Here is a 23,539-nt window from a genome sequence, read left to right as displayed (position 1 = left end):
AGAGGATAAGAAAACATGGAGATAACCGTGAAAAATTATTGATTCTGTTAAAAAAAGCTTTATTTAACTTGTTTTATTAGCTAATACTTCTGCATACTTTTCATCGAAACATAAAAAGCAACTAAAGAAAAATAAAAAAAGTGTTAAGTAGTATGGGAAACACAAATACACAGATTTTGAATCTTATATTAATAATCAGTTATTAGGTATGTATGGTAGTGTGATTAAGATTGACAGAATCTTGTATTCAAGTTTATATCATTCAAATTTTATTAATTTTTAGCATCAAATGATTGTCATAATTTCTCAGAAGTCAAATTGTACAGGAGGATTTACAATGTTTACAAAAATGAATAATTCTCACCAGATGGCGCTGAAACGACGCTTCCATAATGTCACAGTAAAACGTCTTTGACTTTTAAGTCTTCAATGGCCATCGTAATACTGAGTACTGGAATACCGCTTGATCGCTTCTGTTTGTAGTGTTATTCACCGGCGTGGGAAGAAAGTAACAAATTTATTACCAAAAATAGCCAAATTTATTAATTAAAACTTTTCAGTATTCTATTTTTACCATTTCTTGGTAAGTTTAATTGATTTTGATCGCATACATTCTGTTTCAGAGTATTATCATTGCATACTGTTAACTCCAAAACTTTATGTACATATTTTAGTTCATTCTTTCGTGAAAATTTCACTATTTTATATGTTATTCAATTATCTATTATTTATCCTATTAATATTGTAATGAGTAGACTACGAATATTTATACAAATTTGTATTTTCATAAATACAATTTAAAATATAAAGTCTATTTAGAGATTTGTTCCACCCTTTAAATATTATACAACGTATTTAACTTTTAATACTTTGTGTATTTTTTTATATTATATAGATATTGAAATTTCTCATAAATGCATAAAGATCTGCAGTCTAGCAATAAGTTGAGCATTTATTTGAGTGCAAATAATAAACTTTAAATTTTTTTAATTGTTAATATAATGAATGTTTCTAAAATATTTTTGAATTTTGATTTCCATGATTAGAGACAATATGGTAAGAGGTGGCAGAGGTGGAATGATTAGGGGAGGTAGAGGTGGTATGGGACGTGGAATGGGATTTCCTAGGAAACAATATCTCCCACGTTTACCATTTGATTATACACTATGTGAAGCTGCTTTTCCACGTGTTAAACCTGCTCCAGATGAATCAGATTTCCAAATGGCACTTTTAAAAAAGAACACTGACATGTGCCCTACACCAAAGGAACAGACTTCTATTTTAAATCTTGTGACTAAATTACAAAGTGTACTTGATAATTTAATTGTTGCACCAGGAAGTTTTGAAGCTTGTGTGAGTATTACTTTCTTTTATAATTGCATATTTCTTGTTTTATTTTTATTAAAAAATGATTTGTTTATAGCAACTGGAGGAAGTGAGACAAGTTGGAAGTTTCAAAAAAGGAACAATGATTAAAGGTCATAACGTAGCTGACATTGTTGTAATTTTAAAAACATTACCTACTAAAACAGCTGTGGAAGCACTTGGTACAAAAGTCCACAGTGATTTAAAAGCTGTAAATCCAAAAGAAATCTTTAGACTCACTCAAACAGAGCGTGGATTCGACATTGCAAATAATGAAGCTACAGTGCGTGTATTAATCACTACACTGCATCAGAATTTACGAAAATTAGAATCTGATCAACACTTAGATGTAAAAATATGTCAAGGTCATCTTGCTGCAATCAGACATTCCCGATGGTTTGAAGAAAATGCTCATCATTCCAGTATAAAAGTTTTAATAAGATTACTTCGAGATCTAAGAAGCAGGTTTGAGGGTTTGGAGCCATTATCTCCTTGGATGCTAGATTTATTAGCACATAACGCTATAATGAATAATCCTAGTAGGCAAGCATTGCCAATAAATCAGGCATATAAGAGAGTGCTACAACTATTGGCTTCTGGGCTCTTCCTTCCAGGATCTGCTGGTAAGATTTATGTTTCAACTATTTTTACAATAGGCTAATATTAACCCTTAACCATTGACACAGAGTTTGGCAGACTCCATGTGATATATTTTTATTATTATTTTTATTTAAATATCAAAGACATTATAATAAAAATTGGGAATATCTGTCATACCTTGTTCACAAATTCCAATTAACACCATATTAATTTTAAAAACATTTAATATAGACAGGTTTTAATCAAAGTCTTTATATTTTAAAATTGGATGTCCATAGTTGAGAGATAATTTATTTAATATGAGCAGTATATTGAATTTTGTATTAATTTCATTTAGGTATTTCTGATCCATGTGAGGGTGGCAATATACGTGTACATACAGCTATGACATTAGAACAACAAGATCTGGTCTGTCTCACGGCTCAAACATTGCTACGCGTTTTGGCTCATGGAGGATACAGACCGTTACTCGAGGGTACAAATAAACTCGCTGTAGAAATGAGTGTATGGGCTGGTGGAGTAGTTGCTAGTCCCTTAGATAAGGCGTACGAACCTCCCACAGAACAGGAACAACAGGAGGATATGGAAGAAAGTAACGAGGAAATGATGACAGAAAGTGCTTAACTTTTAATTTAACATAGTTGCACCAATTCTTTGAATGCCCTTTTTACAATAGGGCAACAATTCTGTACCATTTTCTACTATACATTCGTACTCCTTATTCAATACAAAAGTTAATGTATTCAGTATTGCATAAGAATTTTAATAATGCATGATTTTCTAACAGTAACGTCGTCGTTTTCACGTAATGTAATTGTATGTGTGGTATTATACACAGTGTTTACAAGATTGCTAGTCGAAATCTGAGTCGACTTTATATTTGGAATAAAAATTTAATTACATCTACATATGACGTTTATAGAATACATGTTAAGTTCCTATGACCTTTTCAGAATTTATTCATAAAGGAACTTTACTGATAACTTAACAAATTTATTGTTATTTCATTAACATCATACTTCATCTCAGCTTATTTTGTTGGCAGTGCTGGATACGTTAAATAATAAAATCGTAACAAAATTATGTTTCTATTTTATGTTCTATCGTAAGCAAGGATCATTTTCTGGTGTTCTACTGATGCGAGCACAATTAATTGATCGGCTGCTGGTACCTACGCGAATTGGTACTCTGAAAAGCTTCCCCTGTGGCATGCAAACGCAAACTTTATATTGTTCGTGTCCAGATGGATTTTGCAAGAATAGTGGCGCAACTGGTATATTTTCGACATCTATGGAAACACCGTCTTTACCATCGAAAACGATGCTTCCATTAACACTTTTTAGAAGAATATCAGTATCGGCGCTCCAAACAATATCTTTGCTCTCCATGGTCGCGCCTTCTGCACCGTGCATAGAGATTTGTGCATCAGAATTCACAGTTAAATTTTCATTAAGAGGCGACGTGATCCTATGTGTCTCTGCAATTTTCACATCGATCTTCTCCACGCCTGCTGGTAAACCGAAATTTGGAAAGTCAGTGTTAAAATAGATAGTACCAGTCCTAGGATCCTTCACTTCGAACGACTCCACTTGTGACATTGTAGTACCGTTTGGCAAAACCATTACTTTCGCACGTATTTCTTCGTCTATACGCTTACTATTTACATCTATTTGTACGCCGGCTTCATCACCAGCAATTTCCATCGGTTCGTCGCCATAGCTTTGACAAATTCCCGACTGCAAGCATATCTACAAACACAACGTTTTGTTTATCACATCTGTGTATCAAGGTACGTCTTAAAATGTAATCCAATGTATCTAACTCTGTCTAAATCAGTCTTTCCATAAAACTTCACGAGATTTTCGTCAGGTATCACTTCCATTGCCTCCATTCCCTGACTGATCCTTAAGACGGCGATCACAGTGATGTTAAGGAAGAGATTGCAGAGCCCTATTATTGCCAAGATAAAAGTTAAGGTCCATAGACAGTAACGTCGTTTGGTTGATTTCTCGTCAGCACCTGACATCGTGTGAGACGAAATGATGGTTCGATTAACGTGTTCAGAACTGAAACAAGATATTGGTACCATTAATATTAAAGAACACGTAACTAATGTACAGTGCAGAGATGAGAAGTTCAGTCTATAAGAAAGTCCTCTGGAAAGCATTGATTCTAATGTATTCCACGAACCTTTTTTCAAGACTAAAAGTACTAGGACCAATTAGACCTTTATATTTTTGCTGAACCTGCTCATCTTTATGCAGTAATAATACAATAATCATTCTTCAATTTACCTTGCACGAACACTATTGCAATTACTCTGTCGAGCGTAGCCCTCGATTAGTGGGCCGTCACTGTTCGACAAGTTATCTTCTGCTTTGGAGATTGACATAGACCCGGTGTCATTGCCACAGGCATCAAGAATGGCCGACATCGAATCGCTGTGCTGTGAGACAGGATGCTCACGTTATTGGTGTTCTATGTTTTCCTTGTAAATGAATGACATGACTACAAGAATGGAAAAAGGATGTTACAATCGTGTTCGTATAAATTTTGGGAAAAATATAATTCATTCATTTATAAGAACAAAGCTAAATGATAATGTATACACCTACTTCGTGTGTTGAACAACATAATTGATTGTCAAAGCGTGAGATTTTTTCTCAGGCCACGTTATTGCTAGTGTTGAATATGTTCAGATGGTATTTTAAAGCAACTGATATATTTTTAATGATGACAGAACGGATATGTTCACATTACGCAGATCTGATTATTCGACTATGTTATGTGCAATGTTACACACGTAATGCTTTGCAAAGGTGGGATTTCCTATATGCTCTGCTAACCGCAGCGTTCAAACGTACACAAGTTTTGCGGTATGTGTGATCTACTCGGTTTTTCATATTTTTTACGGTGTGTACGTTGGATGATGTGACTGATCGAAGAAAGGTCACGAAGGCTTAGGAAATTCCACCTTTACAGATTTCCAAGATAATACTTACCTCGACAACGATCAGTTTGGATCTCTGGACAAACGAAAATAGACAACCGAAGCAGTTATATCTCGGTTTTGAATGGACGTATGAGCCGAGTAACGAAAACTAGGTAAAACTAGGTAAAATCCGCCTGCCGGCGCTTGCGCGTCCAAAGATCAATGCTGAATATCGTCCAGAATTCCTCTGGCTAGAACGTATCTAAATTGTGCAATTTATTTGTATTGAATGTCTCATTTTTACTTATAACGTATCTTTAACATGTATATTATTAAAAATTAATCAAGTCTCGATGGCCGCTCATGAATTTATGTAAAAATGTATTTATTTAACGTTTATTGAGTATATTATGATGAATCTGGCCAAACAATTTTTTCTATCCATGGTAGATAATGATAAACTCGAGTGTATACTCCAGGAAAAATGCTTCCACAAGCTTTCCCTAGACTGGTTATTCCGACCACGCTGTACATGCAGTATTGGTCGCTGTTGAAAATAGCCAAAGGTCCACCACTATCACCCTGTATGAACGTAAACGTATTTTAATTATTCTTAGGAAGTATGATATATACTCAGCATAAATTGTCATCGACTTATATTTTCTTGCAGTATAAATTCCCACAAATGTATCCTGACATACCTGACAAGTATCTTTCCCAACATCACCGGCGCAGATTTGCGATTCATCGATGATACCACGTTCGAGCTTTGTATCTGTGCCAAAAGTCTGGTTGCAACGTGCATGAGGTACCATCTTGATCGTAACTTTCAGCAGATCATTCGAGTTACTCTGATAATCAGCTGAAAGAAGCACAATTTCAATTACAAATCGTGTCACGAAATATTTCAAACGAAATATTTATATTTGTATGTGCTTACTCCAGTCAACCAATCCCCAGCCGGTTGCAACTGCTTTGCCCTGATCCTCGATGTCCGGTAAAGAGTAGGGTATACAACTCGGTCTTATCCACGCATTGAATTTTACCTTCTCCTCCAATTTAACAAGAGCGATGTCATTATATGCCGAGGGCCACTGATACTTGGGATGCTTTATCCTTTCAATTATTCTAAAATTTTGCGGCTTCGCATCATCATCTGATCTTTGCAGGTTCAAGTCGCCAAGTCGTGCCCATTTTGCACTGCCCCTGCGAAGAAAGGATACTCAGGTTTTATGATTTTATTGAATTGAAAACTAAATTTCAACACTATGATGCATAACACTGCGATTTTAATCGTTGTTTTTTTGGGTGTGCTAAAGTGTCTAGCAGACATTTTGACGTATTATAGGATACTTTTAATAAAATGTTTCTAAATTTATTTGTGTTTTTCTCTCTTTATATGAATACTTATATAGATATTCACAGTAGTGCTGAAATTTAGTATACAATGTAATAGAAAAGTTACCCTATTTGATGCAAATTCCTACCAATTCGAACTGAAAAGACAGTGGGCCGCAGTTAAAACAAACTCGTCCGATATCAGAGTACCACCACAGGACCACTTGATTCCGTCTTCAGAATTGTACCCGATTGCTGCCATGTGCGGGAATTCCTTTGGGTCAGCTTTGGTACCACCCACGATAAGCGTGCGACTTCTGAGCGCGCATAGTGATTTATTTACAGGAGTTCGATCGGCTGATAAGATCGGAGGAAGTTCGGTTGTGTAGACTGATTTTGCGTATTCCGCGCACTCTAAAATGTTTAGTTTAACATGATCTCTTTGATTTTCTCATTATAAGTATAGTATAAATGTTCATGTACAAATAGTGCACTTTCTAGCGATCAACTTTCTAAACAGGTGCCACAAAACTAGATGCTTTTGAGCCTTTTTAATTCGCGGAAAACACGCCTTTGCCACCGTTTATAATATAAAAAAACATGAAGAGGAAGTGAGTAAATCTTTAAATTTAAATGTCTCAAAATTTGCTCACTTTCATCTTCTCTCACTCACTCTTTATTTTCTTTTTCATATTCTTGATAAATCCAAAAATGTCTCCAAGCGATCGCGAGTCTCAAGAAGTGATAGAGATAACGACAAAGGTATGTTTTGACTTGGAAAACAATAGTTTATCGAGGAAACAATGTACTAGGTATCTTTGAATTGATAAAACTTGGAAACACTCACTTTGTCTTGCAATGGCACCCTTACTGACGCCATTCAAGGGTTGGATCACCGATTCGCCAGTAGGACAACAGACGATCGGCTCAAAAGAGGCATACCCGCACATGGATTTTGGTGGCTGTCCTTTTAACAGTTCTTGATAAACTGATTGACACCCTTGTAATTTCCTGCAGATACCTGGGGCATTATCAACAGTGCACGCGTCACCTGAAAATTGTCATTATTATACGCAATTAATGAAACATTGGTTGAGGAGAGTGATGAGTTCACGGAAAAACCCAGTGAGTTATACGATAATATCTTCAAACGAAACGGAATTATGTTTTTTTTAATTTATCAAGCCGCTACTTTACGAAGTAGCGATAAGTAGCGAAGTAGTGATAAACAGTAAAAATAAGTGAATAATTAACATTTCTGTTTTGATTTTTAACTTATCTATTTCACTAATTTTATTATATTTTTCAGAATGGTAAACATATATCCTTCGATATTTTAAGAGGTGATAGAAGATTCAAATTGGAGCACAATATATTTGAAAGAATTGGATCGCGGATTTATAAAGTTTTATAAAAATTAAACCATAAGAGATACAACAAAATGTATTAAGACTTATTTGCTCTATTTCTACCCCTAGATGTGTTTGCAAAATTACAAAATTCTCTGATTGTTAGCTTAGAATATAGATATCTTAATTTTAAAGGATTATTATTGCAAAATGAAGACTGGTCGGACACTATATCATAGAACATTTTGTGCTCCAATTTGGATTTTCTACCATCCCTTAAAATATCGAAAGATATATTTGTTACACACTATATGGGTAATTGCGCCACTACATTGAACATAATCGGCCGAAAATTGCGCGATCAGAGAACTGGTTTACGGAATAATGATCGTAGCGTGTTTTACGCTCTTATATTTCAATTGAAAGGCAAAGAACAACATTAAGTCATCTCATTCAAATGTAGGTAATCATTTATATTAATGAACTGAAGAAAAACTGGAGAAGAGTTTCATTACCTTCAAATTGTCCATCGCAACGTACAGAAACGTTCAGAAACAACAAAAGACAAAGTGATATAACCACAGCCAGCGAAGATGACCGTGACATGGTCGTTCAAAAATTCCGTTTTCGATCCGGGTGCTTGGAACCTTCGCGTTTCTTGTTTCCGCTGGTCACTACTACGTGTGCTTCTTATTTCCTGGCTTTTGTATGCCCCACCACATTCATTCCATAGGAAATGATCATGGAGGTGGAAACGAAGACGAAGGATATGATCTCGTCACATTCTGTTAGAAAACGCGCGAACTGGTCAGGTAAGGTAATAAGGTTTCATGTTTCTCGTATTTCTGATGAAGAGATGAACAGAGATAAAAATGATGCTGGGTTGGTAGAGAGTATTTTTACTTATTAATGATAAAATAAGATAAAAATACTATGAGGATAATCGAGTATACGTTACGCAGTAACACCAATCATCGACAAAATATGCACACGCTTCCTGTTTCTTTTTCCTTTTACTTCAAAAGGGAGTTCCCCGTACAGTATAAAAGTTCATTTGATATCGTTCAGGAAAATGTAATTATATTTGTCATGATACAGTTTTTTATGTCCTTTTAATTGCTTCTTGGGGATAGTTATAGTTTAATCATTTCTAGGAACTGTAGTCCACTTGAAGGTAGTATACTTTTCCCACATATTTTAATATTTTGTGTTAATGTCTATTTACATCATCGTTGTCTATAAAAATTTCGTAGTGAAAATACACTATTTTTATTAAAAGTGATTTTGTGATTCAAAGTGAACTAGATTTCAAATATTCCCGGGAGAGATTAATTTTTATTTCTAACACTGATGGCTCTGTCATCTTATTTGAAACTGAGTCGGTAACATAGCGTGTGACACAAAAATGATAAATTTACTGAAGCGCCCTCAAAATTTATAAACGGTGGTTTTAAGAATCATACATAAATGCAACTCAAGATAAAAGTCGGTAAAGTTTATAAATTCGTACTTAGTTTTAAATAAAGAAAGGGAATTTAACATCAAATCACAAACGAGTATAGAAGATAAGACAGGATAGATTGGACAAGCAATCCTTTTTTCTATCCCACGTTTTTATGAATGGTAAAAATTAAAATTACAGTATCTACGTGAAATTAAATACAGGATGTTTTGATAAGTTAATAACAAGCTGATAAAAAAATGTGTAGGGGGTCAAATGATTAACGAAGTTCACATGGAACCTAAAATTTCTAATTATTAAAATTTTCTTAGTAGCTTAAGCTTCTTAATAAATTAATTTTAGATATAAATTCACATGAATCTTTTCCAAAAAATTATTTTTTATTATATTTAAAATTACACAATTTTAATCCTTTGCATTCTACGATTAAATTGATAGTATTTGTGAAAAAAAGCTGTCCAGGACATTGGGGCATGGATCCATAATATTTCAGCCCTGAAACTAACAGCGCCCTCAGTAAGCAGTTTTCGTCATTTTTGAAGTAGTGTTAAAATGCTGCATCAATTAGCATCAAAGTTATGTTGCAGAAAACTACTGTTCTAGAACAAAGGTAAATCATTTACATACTACAAAACAACACAGCTAAATAGTCTAGATATTTCCACAAAATTTATTTTGTCTGTAATTTGTATGATGCATTGAAATTTCATACTCGAAAGTTCTAAAAATATAAAGCCTAAAACAGGAAACTTTAGAAATAATATATTTTATGAGTTATTTAGAAATTTCTTAGAAAATTAACTCTAAAGAATTCGTGTGCTTTTATGGCTTTCGTTTGTATACTTTGACTCGGAAAATATGTTTTGAAAGTGTATATCCCAGCCCTTAGTAGTGTTTACAGGTGCTCTATTTTTTGCTAGAGTCGTAAAATTCTGTGATCGCTAACCTGCCCCCTCCTGCCACCTACCTACCCATTTCGCTAGTCTCGAAATGAGATGAACGACGTCATTAGTTTGGTGGAAGTTGTCGAGTTCGGATGTTTTTGAAACGCCAGGAATATTAAGGTGCGTGTCATTTTCCTATCGACGTATAATTGCTTTCAAATACTATTATTGTTCTCGTCTACCATCTAGTACTACTTGTATCTAATATTAATAGAATTTTGGTTAGAAATTTCTTCAATAACTTAGAAAAAATTTGTCTGGTTTTCTCGTTTCTTCTCTGTCTTCTACCTTGATTTATTTAATAGTTTTTAGATTGAATTAACATTGTCTACGATATATAATAGTAGTTACTTAATCGTAACAAAGTTGTATTTCTTTAAATATATTTGACTCAAATTCGTCTTTCTTTTCGACAGGTTTCTGGTTCGAATGAAAATGACAGGAAATGGCGCCAAAGGGAAACCGACGCCATGACTGTTAAAGAATTGATTCAAACGAATTTTCACGGAAAATTGATAAAAATTGAATTTCGATTAAAAAAGTGGTAAGATTTATATATATATATATATATGTATATATATGTATGTATTTTTATTGTATTTTATTGTTTTTTTGTTGAATTTCTATTGTTCATAAACACTGATATGGGTTTTTATAATCGTTTAGTGCTGAGATAAAAGGAAAAATATCTTAAGTATAATTGATGTATTGTGATTTCTTGACCGTGATTAGACGTTTTCCGTCGTCATTTTTAAAAAGTTTATTAGTATTTCAATAATTTTTTAAAATCTATCTTTATAAAATCATTGCAATTATATCAATAAACAGTTTCGATGCAAGTTCATATACATATTATATACAAACTACGTAATTGAACATAAAATACGAGTACGATTAGTCTAATATAATATTGATTTTTACAGTGGATTATAAGAACTTATAAAAAAAAAATTCGTAATTTTTTTATTTCTTAGAATTCAGCAGAATTTGAACATGTTAAAATTGCACTGAAAAAAGTTTCTTATATATTACATTGTACATAAACTTTAAGTAATTATTCTCATTCAATTTTTATTTAGAATTTAAAATTCTAAATCAATTACTTTAGTTACATTAACTTAGCATTTACAAAAATAAAGTAGAAGATCAATGATTCTGCTTTAAAGGAGCACAGTGTTTTCAAAGCGAACATTTGAAACACTCCCATCTTTTTACCAATAATAAAATTTTCTTTCAGCTTTGTAACCGCGTGCAATGCGGTCAATAGAGTCACTTTACTCCGTAGTTATTTTGTTTTGGTTTTGAAGGGCGATTCAGCCCTGATAGTTATGGGGTATTAAACATACCTTCTTTATTAATTAATTACACGTGATCTAGAGTTTTTAACAAAACGGATATATATCTCACATTAGAACAGGAAGTTCAACACACATAAAAGGAACAAAAGAATGTCTATTCTTCCACACACGGCGCTGCTATCAATTAGTTCGCCGCGGGATATACAAACTAAACTTACGTTGTGTCAATACCATCAAGCCCACTTGTAGTGTTCGTCCACATTGTAGAGTATACGCGATATTAGAGTCAGTGTCGATGTTTTTCTCGCATTATGAATAATTCCAGAGCTCCGCGAGGTTCTGATGCGCGAGAGTATAGAGTCAGTGTTGTTCGCCGACTAATTATTTTCGTTCGCGGTGGTAGTCCTTTATTTTTGTCTTTTTTTATTGCTAAGAAGTGACGATATATCGGTCTGTAGAGTCATAAAGGAAAGTTTGAGAGAAGGCAAGTTCGGGCATCGGAATGTGAAGAATCATGTAAGTATTATTTTATTTTAGTGGGATATCAAATAGAATTTTGGAAACTAGGAATTTATGTTTAAAGTTTAAAATTTGAAATTTTAGGGCTATGATTTCTTGAAATTTTTAGAAACCGATGTTCTAGTATTTCATGCTTTTTTTTATTTCAGGTCCTGCAGACACGTCCTGGGTAATTCGTTGGGCTGCCTTCATCCCATGGGTGTTAGCAGGTAACGTATGTTTAAAGTTCCTCTGGTCACTCAACCATGTTGTATAACAAGTAGAATTTTTGCTTACAAAATAAACTAGTCTTTCTTCTTAATAAAAAAATTTCAAGTCATCTCATTTTCGCTTATTACTTGAAATTCTACGGATATATACGGAGGATAGTTTAGTGGATATATTGGGTGATAATATGTTTCGTCTGTTCTCAAATTAATACAAAATATATGTACGTACAATAAATTTATTTACTATTTACAAATAAAAAGTTTGTCGATTTCAAATTTCCAATGTAGATCTACGACAACAAACATTAGAATATGTGATTCGACGATAAAATACGCGCGATCTGTCTTCGCAAATTTTCATCGTGCACGTGGCTGGCTAACAAATTCTGTTAGGGAAAAACTACTAAAACGAAACCACGGTGATCGAAACGAAACGAGAGATCGTTTAGGATAGAATGGCGAAATGCGCTCCCTTAATAAAAATATTCTACGTTAACCCTAAGCTAGTGTAATATTAGCATTATAATGAAAGTAGTGTAAAGAGATCACTAACTCCATTATAAAAAATAATTTAATGTACAAAAATTACGCAACACTTTAGCTTATAAAGTTTTGCACCATATTTCTTTTACCACCATTAGTTTCATTTTTCTATAGCAACTTGGAGTAGGACTAACAAATTTGGTGGTAACTCAGTCAGGTCAAGTCTCTCACACCAGCTAAGGGTTAAAGTTGCATTAACACTTTAACTGCCAAATCGCCCATAGCTATCTTATACATAATTGTAAATAATATTAATTTATACATTAATACTCTATAATTAGATATGATATAAATGAAGTTAACAAGAGTGCCTATAGGAATAATGAACAAGAAAGGAAATTAAATATGACTTCATTCAAACATACAGTAATTCTGCACATTTCGAAGAATTTCTAATGAATATAGCGCAGCAGTCAAAGTGTCAATCTTCTCTTAAAACGAATTCGCAATATAAATTATCGTTCGCGATTTGCTGGACATTCGAGCAACGTTCTTCGAGTTGTCCATTATTAACTACATAATCAGTATTCTTGCGCGTAGAACTAGTACGCATAGATTAACACGACATTACAATCGATCTGGAACTCGTGATCAACGTGAATGTGTGAGATGAATTATAACGACGATAGAAAACTAGAAAAGGAAACAGTATGCGATCTCGCTGTACGCAGACAATAGATGAAGATTTAACGAACGATTTCGTGTTACGAATTTACAGCGATCGAGGGTTAAAACGACCCATGTGAAGTATAAGACCAGTCGGATTGTGCCGCACGAAATAGAGAAACGGTTGGTCTAACTTCAATCTGGGTTTGTCTTCCGACCTTTCATAGTTTCTCGTGGTTTCTTGAATTGAAATTGTGCGGTAATTCTTCAATTGAGCGTCCATGGTTTGCTTCTCAGTGTCCTTTGACGATGGCTCCACGAATTGAGAATTCCTTGAGGTGGGACTCGCTGGATAGATCTCCACGTGATGCCTTCCATTAGCAATGTTTTCATCTCCACAAGTACTGAATAGATTCATCTGAAAAAAAGAGAAATTGTGTTAATCATAAAATAGAAGAAAAATATTAATGTTACTTCCTACTTTATATTTTAATTGAAAAAATTAAGGATCCTTTGAAAAAAAAGACCTTAAAAAAGTAAAAAAGTGACTATGATCTATATTTAAGTTAAATTTTGTTAGTCATATTGATAAAAATTTGAATTTGCATAAGAATCCACAGTCTAGAGATTCCACATTTTCGATCTATTCGAAGAGTACATTACCTGCAAAACATCAGACAGGAACAGACGATTCCCTATTCCATTGATACCCTTGAGGTCAGCATCGTTGGAGAACAACTGATCAAGTCCCATTCTCTTCAGGGCGGCAGTAGCGTTGACAACAGATCGATGACTAAACTTGGGTATCTGTAACTCGAGGCCAGGCCTAGGTATCAATACTCTGAGAAGCTTGTTCCACGTTCCATCTCCTCGCGAGGCTCCCTTAACAAGCCTCTGTTCCAGACGATCCAACGTATCTCCAGGTGCCACGTGACCCTGCTGACCAGGCAGAAGGAATATCGTCGAAACGAGTTTATTGATACCACCGAGAGCAACGACAGTGGCGTCCACGCTCGGCTCATAACCAGCAAGCACATTCATCCTCCACACAGCAGCTGGAACTGGAATAAGCTTCCTCAATCTATGCGCCGACGAAACTGCAAAGTACAGTTCTCCGTCTCGACCAGCTGTGCTCGTTGAGCTCGCGTTGCAATCTGTTTGGAACACGTTTGCCGAGATCGCGGCGAGTGGTGACCTTAGAGGCACGGCGTTACTCTTGACAAAATCTTTTATTCTGCCACCAGTTTGCTTCCTGATGAGAAGGTTCGTTCGACGACGCGCTAGGTCACTGATGGTAGCGAAGTTCACCTCTGTCACCAGACCCTCGTAAAACTGTTGCGCCTGTTCCTTATAAAATGGTAACAGTTTTCTAACCTTAGTCTTGTCAGCGAACAGTTCGCGAACGAAGGCTGCGTTGGCGATACCCTGATGCCTCGCCAAGCTCACTGCATCGGTTACGTTTTGGAAGATCAAGTGTGGATTAAAGGTAGCGACGTTATCAAGACCAAGAATCTCATTCATCTGCTCAGACGTTGGTCCTCGTGCACCGAGGAAGATCATCGCCAGTAAGCTGACCATGCCAAATGGCGACAGAGCGAGTGATCTGCCAGTGCTCAGGCCTTTGTTAGCTGCAATCCAAAACTTGAACGCGAGTTCGTTGCAGAACCTTGAAAAATTGACAACGTCGATGCTCGCATTTCGCGTGCTGCTATCTAGGCCACTAACTTCGTTCTTGGAAACATCTAGTGACACTATCTGCGTTTCGCTTGGAGGTGTTACAGACTGATAGCTAGTACTTTCTTGTGTAGGAACAGCTCTAATAGTTGATTGAGTCGTTGCAACTGATATTGCCTCTAATGGTTTCTTACTTGTCGTTATTAACTTTGTTATCGATGAAGGAGTCGTCTGACGCAGAGGTATTCTTTGCCATTTGTGCTCTGAATCATTATCACCAGTGGTATTTAATTTACTCACTGTAGAATTTCTAGAATCAAGTGTCTGATTCGCTTGCGTTTTATTCAGCTTGTTTAAAGATTGTGTTACTGCAGAATCACTCGGTTTTTGTGTAGTTGTTCCTTGCTCTTCATTCTGCGGTCTTACTGCAGTCGCGTTTTTCGACAGAAAATCGTGATCCATCGTATTCAACGAGTCGATTCCATTAGCGATTGTGTTATTTTCTTCGCTGGACTCACGTACAAGTGGACTTACATTGGTAGTAGTATCTATATTTGAAGAATTTATTTCAGTTTCTGTTGCTATTATTCTTACGGTTGTTGATGGAACCCCTTCAGTAATATTAGGAGATTTTATACCATCGATAACAGTCGTATTTCGAGTCTCTTCACCGATAACAAGTGTTTCATTTTTTCGTGGTTCTAACTGTTCCTTCAGTAAACCTTCTGTTGTACTTTTATTCACTGAGTCCAAAATAGCAACGGTTGATCGATTGTTGCTCGTTAATTCTTCTTTAATTGTCGTAGAGTCGAGTATAGTTGCTTCGATACGCTCTGTCGTCGATGTACTTACGAAATTAGTCGAATTAATCGCCAAAGTTTCATCGTCTTTTTTTAAGACTTCTTCGGGGACCCTTTCAAGCCTAGAGGCAGGGTCAGGCGTGTTAGATTCCATGATTGTTATGTTGAACTTACTCTCTTGTTCTGGTTGCTGCGAATTTTCGTTATTTAATTTAACTGGTGTCTCTTGAGTAGAATGAAGCTCACTTCGATCCGTGACTGTATCTTTTATAGTAACGCTAGGAGTAACACTAGGAGTGATTGAAGCGATTGAGGATGTTTCTTTCTCAAGTTGGGTCTTTTCGATACTTGTAGTAGTGACTGATGCTATGCTATCAGTTGTTCCTGACACTTCTCTTTCAGGAACAGAAGGTTCCCATGTTTTAAGGGAATCTGTTGTCGAAATACTTTGCGTTTCATTCTCCTTCTTCGACATTCCCTTTTCTGGCCCCAGTGTTTTATTAGTCTGCAATATTTCTGTTACTACAGGCGTTGCAGAAGTTGATGTTGGCGTCTCGAACTTCGAAGCAGTCGAATCTGTTGGACTGTAATTCTCCGAAGTTGAAGTTGTCGTTTGAAGACTGTCTTGTGCTTTTTGCAAGTCTGTTGAGCCAAAACCAGCAATGAGCCCACTAGCTATTGTCTTCATTGGAAGATCTTCTACCGAAGTATTTGGTAAATTCAGTGATTGCGTGATGGGTGGGTTCACATTGGGCGGAACAGTCTGAAGAATACTATCAATCATTCCTACCAAAGTAAGATTCGAAGATTGTTCATTCCCCACTTTGATCGATGAATTGGAAGTTGTGTGTGTGAGATTCATTGTCGGTGAATCAAGAGGATTTAACGTTGGCGTTATTTCTTCCATAACTTCTGTCGTAACAGGCGATCGTGTTTGATCCAAGAGAACAGAACTCGATAAATTACTCGTATTATTTAATATCTCTTCACTGCTAATCGTCGTTGCATTAATTTCAACTTGAGAATTCGACGTATCGAGAGTAACATTAGATTTCACCAAATTATCTGGATAATTCGTTATCTCCCCAACATTTGCTGTACTCGTAGAAACACTAGTAGAGACTAAAGTGGCCAAAGTAGTAGCAGAAACTGGTTCTTCATCAGTTTTGAGATCTGTCATTGTCTCAATTGATGATTCTTCAGTACGTTCTTTCAGAGTGTCATCTACATTCACTGATTCATTACGAACGATCGGAGGGGGCATTAATATTGTACTAACACTTGCCTCAGAGCCATTCTTGTTTTTCTCCATAATAGTTTCTTGCAAAGGCAATTCCAATCCAGAAGAAACTGGTAACAACGAAGGACCAGAGATATCCGAGACCTGGTTAAGCATACTGGACAATGAATCGGCTAACTCTTGTGACAGAGGCTTAGATAACTGTGTCGTGGATTCAAAATCATTTGTGTTTATCATATTGCGCACAGTTGTTGGTAATTCTGTCTGCGAAACTTTAGGTTCATCTGTGCTTGCGATGAACACTGTCGACGATTGCGAAGACAACATCACTGCCTCGGTTGTAACAGATGTATCAGGCTTACTCGTCTCCAATATTGATACAGGTTTTGATGTAAAACCATCGTCCAAAGTTGGCTCATTCGTGTTTACACTCTCCGTTTTAGTATCTGCTATAGGCAATTCTGTCTTCACTACTGTTATCGAAGGTGTAACAGCCTTTTCAGTGACAGACTGTAACGTGACACTCACAGCTTCCGTAATATCAGACTTGTCTTTCATGAGGATAGAGGGTGTCGAAGCATCCGGTACTCCCACATCCGCGGACGCAAGCGAAACATTCTTCTTCTCAACTTGATCATTTTCAAGCGCACCTGCCAAAGGCATCATCTCGGTTATTTTCTGGAAAACGGGACTCTGCGTGACAGGAATCTGCGTCGTCTGCGGTTTGTGCTCCGCCGTGATCACAGGCACAGGAATCATTATTTTTTCTGTGTAAAAAGTGGTCGTAGGATCTACCGTAACCGCTGGTAGCGCTTCCTGCATTTTGTTTCCACCATCGATCTGATGATCTGTTTCTTCCTTCTGTTGAACCAAGTCAAACGTGTTTACGATTGGAACAATTCCTGTTCTGTTGGGTTTGAACGAAATGGGAACAGTTGAGGCGAACATTGGCTCTGGCGTGACTGGTTCCACGCGATGATTCTCGTCGTCAATTTTGTCGCTGTATTTATCGCCAGCTAATATGGCGGGTAAAATGTTACTCCACTCCGCGTTTGCCTTCTCTGGAACGGTCGAAATAGAGCCCATTAGCGTCGGTGGTTTGCCCATGGCGCTCTTCAATACGTTTTGCACCTTCTCGACGACGTCCATTACCTGAGGAATTTCAAAATGAAGAGTTCCTTCATTATTAATTTTTCTGAGACTGAAAGTCTAAAAGTCGAGAGTTTATTTTAATTAAATCCACCTTTTTTCCACCTGTAAGGATGTCTTCGGCTTTCTGAGGCTCCTGAATTCCTGTATTCGAGTGATCTGGTCCACCACTCGCGATCAAAGCTTGAATTTCCTGCATGGTCATCTGTTTCGTGATCATGTCACCCCTTTCATTATACGTGTAGAATTGAAATCTATCTGGTTTGAGCAAGTTTGCTGGAGAAGGTGGCAATCGATAGAGGTTGACACCTGGTGCTCTGTTGACCTCTGCAGGGCGAACACCCTCGCTCTTCGGGCCATTTTGCTTCGTGACGACTGACACTGACGTAACGACGCTAATAAGTGTAAGAAACCAGATTATAAATTACAGATTACCAAATATATTATATAATAATAGTAAGTATTATTGAAAATTGTAAAATTGTAAAATTGTAAAACTGTAACATTGCAAAATGTTCTAGAGTACTGTAGAATAGTGAAAAGTATGTCAATAATGTAGAATGGTGTAGAGTAGCATGTAGCAACGATCTTCAATAATGTAACCGTTTCCTCTCTTTCCAGTTATCTCGTAGAAGCCAAAGACACTGACCTGGATTTCAAAAATTTCCTAGCTGGTGCAACGGTAGTGCTTTCTGAGACCGGCCATCCTACACTCGACCCTAAACATGTCCATAAAACGAGAACCGACAGTGTCGCGCGAAAGCGTTGCGAATACATCTTTTACAGTATGTCCCGTTCCTCGTGACGATCTGAAAGCCGAAATTGTCGAAAAATTTGCACGTATTTCAATGTGAAACTTAAGATATGTGTCCACTTGAAAATTTTTCAAAATAGTTGCTTTGAAGAGAGCTTTCAATGCTATGAGCACTTAGTCAAAAAATACCTTGTTCTTTAATTCAATTCAATCATAGACTGCTATTGTTTCTGTGTCAAAGTGTCAGATATTGTTCAATTAATTGTATAATATATTAACACACGACTTTTTAGAGCAACTTGCTATAATTATATTCTCAAGTGGTTATATACTCTTAGGATATGTAACCACCTAAGATTTTCCTATTATAGCTGTTCTTCTGAGCACTCTCAAATTATGTGTTAATTTATAGTTTTGCATAATAGTTCCTCTCTCACGATTACTTTCAATATTATGTAAATTGGTAGACTCGACTCTCCAGAGCAACTCGTGATATATACTCAGGGGAACATGTACCCTTAGGATATGTGTCTACCTGAGAATTTTTCAAAATAGTGACTCTTAAGTGCCACTGGTTAAAAAATACCTTGCTCTCTATCACAATTCAATCATAGACTGCTACTGTTTTTATGTCACAGTGTCAGATATTATTAAACTAATTACGTAATATACTAAGAAACAACTTTTTAGAGTAACTTACGATAATTGTACTCTCAGCTGGATATGTACCCTTAGGATATATAATCACTTGAGATTTTTTTTACTACAGCTGTTCTCTTGAGCACTCTCAAATTATGTGTTAATTTATAGTTTTACATAGTAATTCCTCTTCGCGATTACTCCCGATATTATGTAAATTGGTAGACTTGACTCTCCAGCTCAACTCGTAATAGTTATATTCTCAGGTGGACACGTACCCTTAAGATCGCTGAACCGTAATGTAAGGCGATACGAAAAAGCGTATATAATGTAGAGACTGTGCACGCACGGAAAAATAGATCGAAAGAAGGAAAGAAGCGAGAGACGGGTTCGTCTTCTTTTCGGTTAACGACCCTTCGATTCCTTGTTACTACCCTCTTACGGACCATCGCCTTAACGTGACGACCGGTTTTCCGTCGCGTTGTAAATCGCTTGGTAAACGCGGCACGCACGTACCACTGTGAATTGCGGACGAATACTCTCGATAGATGCTTTTGTGTCGCGAACGTTAACCAGAGTAATTGCCTTCGCGTCAAATTCAGAAACTGCTAGAGATAAGTCCTTATTTTGAATAAAAGGCGCCAACATTGTTAGCATAGAAAAATCAATTATTGTTCTAGCTATAACTACTGGCTCTATTATTATAGAAAATGTTTAATGAGGCTGCTAACACCTTAGGACACAGAGGACCAATTATAAATTTTCTCATCTTCAGTTCTTGTTGTAGGAAAAGGTCAAGAAATTGATATATTTTTTTAGTCTATCCTTGTGCATTAATTTGTCATATATTTAGTTAAATTTGTTACTATTTAAAGGGTCCACAGAAGAAAGGGCGAATCTGAAGTTCTTTTTGACATTTCCCATTTTTTCATCGTACACCTCATTTTCTTCTAAAAGTAAAATTCAGAACAAATTTTAATTCGCAATGTGGCACAGCTATTAATAAAAAGCACACACATAAGCATGTAAAAAAATATTGTACTCCAAATACGTTAAAATTGACGTTTTCATTTCTTCTTGCGGACCCTTCGTTTCATTTGTCTTCAATATAGTGAATCGATTACATACCCTCCAGTATTTTCATACAACAGACATAAACTGAAAACGAGAAAACTTTTGGCGGGCAAATGAACTTTGAAATGCTCTACGCGTCCACGTGTTTACAAAAATCGCGCACAAATTTCGTGCATTCAAAATAATCCCGATGACAGATATCACTATCCTTCAAACCATCGTACGAAATACGCGTCTTGGTGCTTCATTAACGCATTATCCTTTTTTCCCTCACGTTCGCGCACATACACTCATTTCTTTTTCTTCTTTTTTAGATGTTCATCTACTTTGCGAGTGACAGCAAGGAGCGAAGAGCAACGAAACGCGTGACCGATGCCAGGCGACTTGTCAATGTCCAACGAGTGACTTCGTCGATTTCGACCCTCGATCCAGCGATAGAAAAGAATAGGTAAATTGATATGCTTACGACGACGCGTTACGTTCGCCCGGCCTTCCCTTTTCTCCTCCTCTTTTCGTCCCCTTTATTATCTCCCGTCTCAGACTGTTCGTATCTCGTGGCAGCGCGCGCCGCTCCGTTTCTCGTTCCTCTACCTGTACCACCTGTCGTTTCCACTGTCTTCTACCTTGGATAAGCGCGAACTGCGTGCTCGGATCCTTCGTTGAGACGGGTGCATCGGACTGAGAAAGACAAGCGTCGAGGGAGGGGGAACATGGTCTTCGAACGAAAAGATAGAGAAAGGGTGAACTTGGAGAGTCGAGATGTTGCTAGCGATGGGAGTTCGAATCTCAACTTCGAAGCGACTCGAAGGGATTCGAAGTTTTTCGAGACTATGCTGAGTCGAATCATTTCGAACATGATTCGAGATCTGAAACTCTTGAGTCTTGACAGACAACTCGAATTTTTTAAACATTCTTTAATTCTTTATGTTAGAATATTGAATATTGAGTATAGAATATTGAATTATTATCAAGCTCTCAAAATCTACTGAATATCTGAAAACTTTGAAAACTATCAAGATTGTTTAAGACATCAAAATGTTCAAGACTTTTGAGGCTCAAGATGTATCAGAATCCAAGATTCAATCAGGACTATCAGAAGTTCTAAGCTTCGAAACATGTTCTAAATGATCTCAATTTTTCGTCACATATACAGATTCGAAGCGATTCGAAGTGTTTCAGTTGCCATCACTAGATGTTGGTCGCTGGCACGGTTTACGCGGGGGGACAGACGGATAACCAGGGAATACACGGAAATATGTGTACGTGTATGCACTCACACGTGCACCTGTGTCGTTAAGAAAAAGAGAGGGACGAGAAAAGGAAGAAGGAATGGTATGAGGTCGAAGGACCAGTGTAGAACCACGTCGAACGAATAAAAGGAGATGAAGACAGAGAACGGAAGAAGAGATTAACTCGGTCGAAAGTCGCGTTTCGGAATGGTGGAATGCAGAGACGAGGGAAAACTGCAGCGATTTGGAGACGGATGGTCGACTGACCTCCATCGATATCCATCTACGCGATTGTTTGTGGATAAAAATGCAACGACTGCAACTTCATCTGCTATTTCTTTTCATAAGTAGGAGGATTCTGTCGCAATCGATGACCAGGAAGAAATGAACAGCAAGAACATTGAAGTTCCTGGGAAATATATTTCGAATTTACCCATACAACACAGAGACGTCTTAAAAACATCTTAAAGACATCCAATAAAGTCCTAAAAATGTCCAGAAAACATCTTTGAAATGTTTCAAGTTACAAATCAGTAGGTCTTTAGGACATCTTAAAATACATTCATAAAACATCTTAAACATGTCCAAATTACGCCTATAAGACATTCAGACAAGAAATAGATGTCTTTAAGACGTCGAAAAGCGTAAGTCTTTAAGACGTACGCTGTTAGATATCTTTAAGACGTCCAAATTATATCGTAAGACGATTAAGCATAAAAAATGGACATAAAATAGACGTCTTCGAGACGTCATGTGCTATCTGGGTGGAAGTGGCTTCTTTTCGAAGAACGACTTCACTTGATCGCGAAACACCAACGATTAACGGCGATTAACGGTACATCGACCGAATAAATTACTTTCTTCGGGATATATTCGTAACATTGAAAAGAATTGCGAGCGTTTCGGAGAATGCTGGAAACGTACCCCCAGAAATGTCTGTATACGTATTGAAGCAGCCAGTAAAAGGGAGACGAAATGATTCATTTTTTGGATGGGTAGTTGTGGTATATTACACGTATCGCGGTAGGTCCTGTCCATGATGAGAAGCGTGGACGAACGATTAACGGTATTCGTTTATTCTGTTTCCCTTTCCACGCCGTCTTTCGAGCGTTTAAGAAATATTTGGACGGTTGGTCAGCCGAAGAATCGCGAGAAAAGTATGACGGGGAACAAATATACGGTGACTCCGTTATGAACCTGCTCAGGACTGATCGGTCGCGCGAGGTCACTTTAAGCATCTCCCGTCCATCGATCGTCTATCGATTGTAAGATCCTTGATCAACGATCGTGAGTTAGAGGAAGAAGTGGCAATATGAGATAGGGTAGAGTTATGAGACAAACAGTTATTGAAATGAGATTAATAATTATTGGGAATTAAGTATTAAGAAGATTATAACACTCTTCCAAAAATAATACTTTATTGTTATCCTTTTGTTTTATGAATACTTTTTTGAAACTTCTTCATTACACTTTAACGCAGCTTCATAACTTATTTATCTCAAAAAGTATACTGTCCAATATTGATACTCGAATTTCTGTTTGTCCCCTTTTGCCTTAATTCGGAAAAAATAAGGAATTCAAATGATCTATAAAATTCAAAATATTCATAATTATATAGCACATATTACATGAAATTCCCAGAAGCTATTCATCGCGATTTTTGTATTTACTGCTACTTTGAAAAACTTTCTAAATCGAAAAATAAAAAGAGTATCTCACACTCCTACTTCTTCCTCTAGGAGACAGGATGTCGTCCTTCTGCTACTAATTAACTTGAAATTCTAGCGTGGTATCTATTCGTCCAGATATTCACCA

At 36.6% G+C, this 23,539-nt stretch overlaps 3 protein-coding genes across 5 annotated transcripts; 1 reads left to right on the top strand and 2 right to left on the bottom strand.

Moving 5' to 3' along the window:
- The first annotated feature begins 158 nt into the window (after positions 1-158).
- Positions 159-2,871, top strand: LOC143183237 (interleukin enhancer-binding factor 2 homolog). Of its 2 annotated transcripts, XM_076384742.1 has the most exons (5): positions 159-206; positions 284-583; positions 1,047-1,353; positions 1,424-1,988; positions 2,303-2,871. In XM_076384742.1, the coding sequence occupies exons 3-5, from the start codon at positions 1,054-1,056 to the stop codon at positions 2,587-2,589; spliced, it is 1,152 nt and encodes a 383-aa protein (XP_076240857.1). In that variant the 5' UTR covers positions 159-206; positions 284-583; positions 1,047-1,053; the 3' UTR covers positions 2,590-2,871. The 2 variants fall into 2 exon arrangements, with proteins under 2 accessions (XP_076240857.1, XP_076240856.1); XM_076384741.1 differs by lacking the exons at positions 159-206; positions 284-583 and having other exon boundaries at positions 1,039-1,353.
- Scgbeta (sarcoglycan beta) lies at positions 2,570-5,134 on the bottom strand. 2 transcript variants are annotated; one of them, XM_076384745.1, is made up of 4 exons: positions 4,968-5,134; positions 4,260-4,473; positions 3,788-4,031; positions 2,570-3,713 (listed from the first exon to the last, which is right to left on the bottom strand). In XM_076384745.1, the coding sequence occupies exons 2-4, from the start codon at positions 4,397-4,399 to the stop codon at positions 3,066-3,068; spliced, it is 1,032 nt and encodes a 343-aa protein (XP_076240860.1). In that variant the 5' UTR covers positions 4,400-4,473; positions 4,968-5,134; the 3' UTR covers positions 2,570-3,065. The 2 variants fall into 2 exon arrangements, with proteins under 2 accessions (XP_076240860.1, XP_076240861.1); XM_076384746.1 differs by having other exon boundaries at positions 4,260-4,411.
- A 126-nt stretch (positions 5,135-5,260) lies between these two features.
- Positions 5,261-8,238, bottom strand: LOC143183238 (serine protease snk). The gene is made up of 6 exons (XM_076384743.1): positions 8,100-8,238; positions 7,083-7,286; positions 6,385-6,649; positions 5,838-6,103; positions 5,599-5,759; positions 5,261-5,479 (listed from the first exon to the last, which is right to left on the bottom strand). Exons 1-6 carry the CDS (start codon positions 8,188-8,190, stop codon positions 5,306-5,308), a joined length of 1,161 nt encoding a protein of 386 aa, XP_076240858.1. The 5' UTR covers positions 8,191-8,238; the 3' UTR covers positions 5,261-5,305.
- Between the last annotated feature and the right edge of the window lie 15,301 nt (positions 8,239-23,539).

The sequence above is a fragment of the Calliopsis andreniformis genome, chromosome 9, assembly GCF_051401765.1.
Source record: "Calliopsis andreniformis isolate RMS-2024a chromosome 9, iyCalAndr_principal, whole genome shotgun sequence".
Lineage (NCBI taxonomy): Eukaryota > Metazoa > Arthropoda > Insecta > Hymenoptera > Andrenidae > Calliopsis > Calliopsis andreniformis.
Note: the sequence above shows the minus strand (reverse complement) of the source record. Positions and strands in the feature narration are given on the sequence as shown.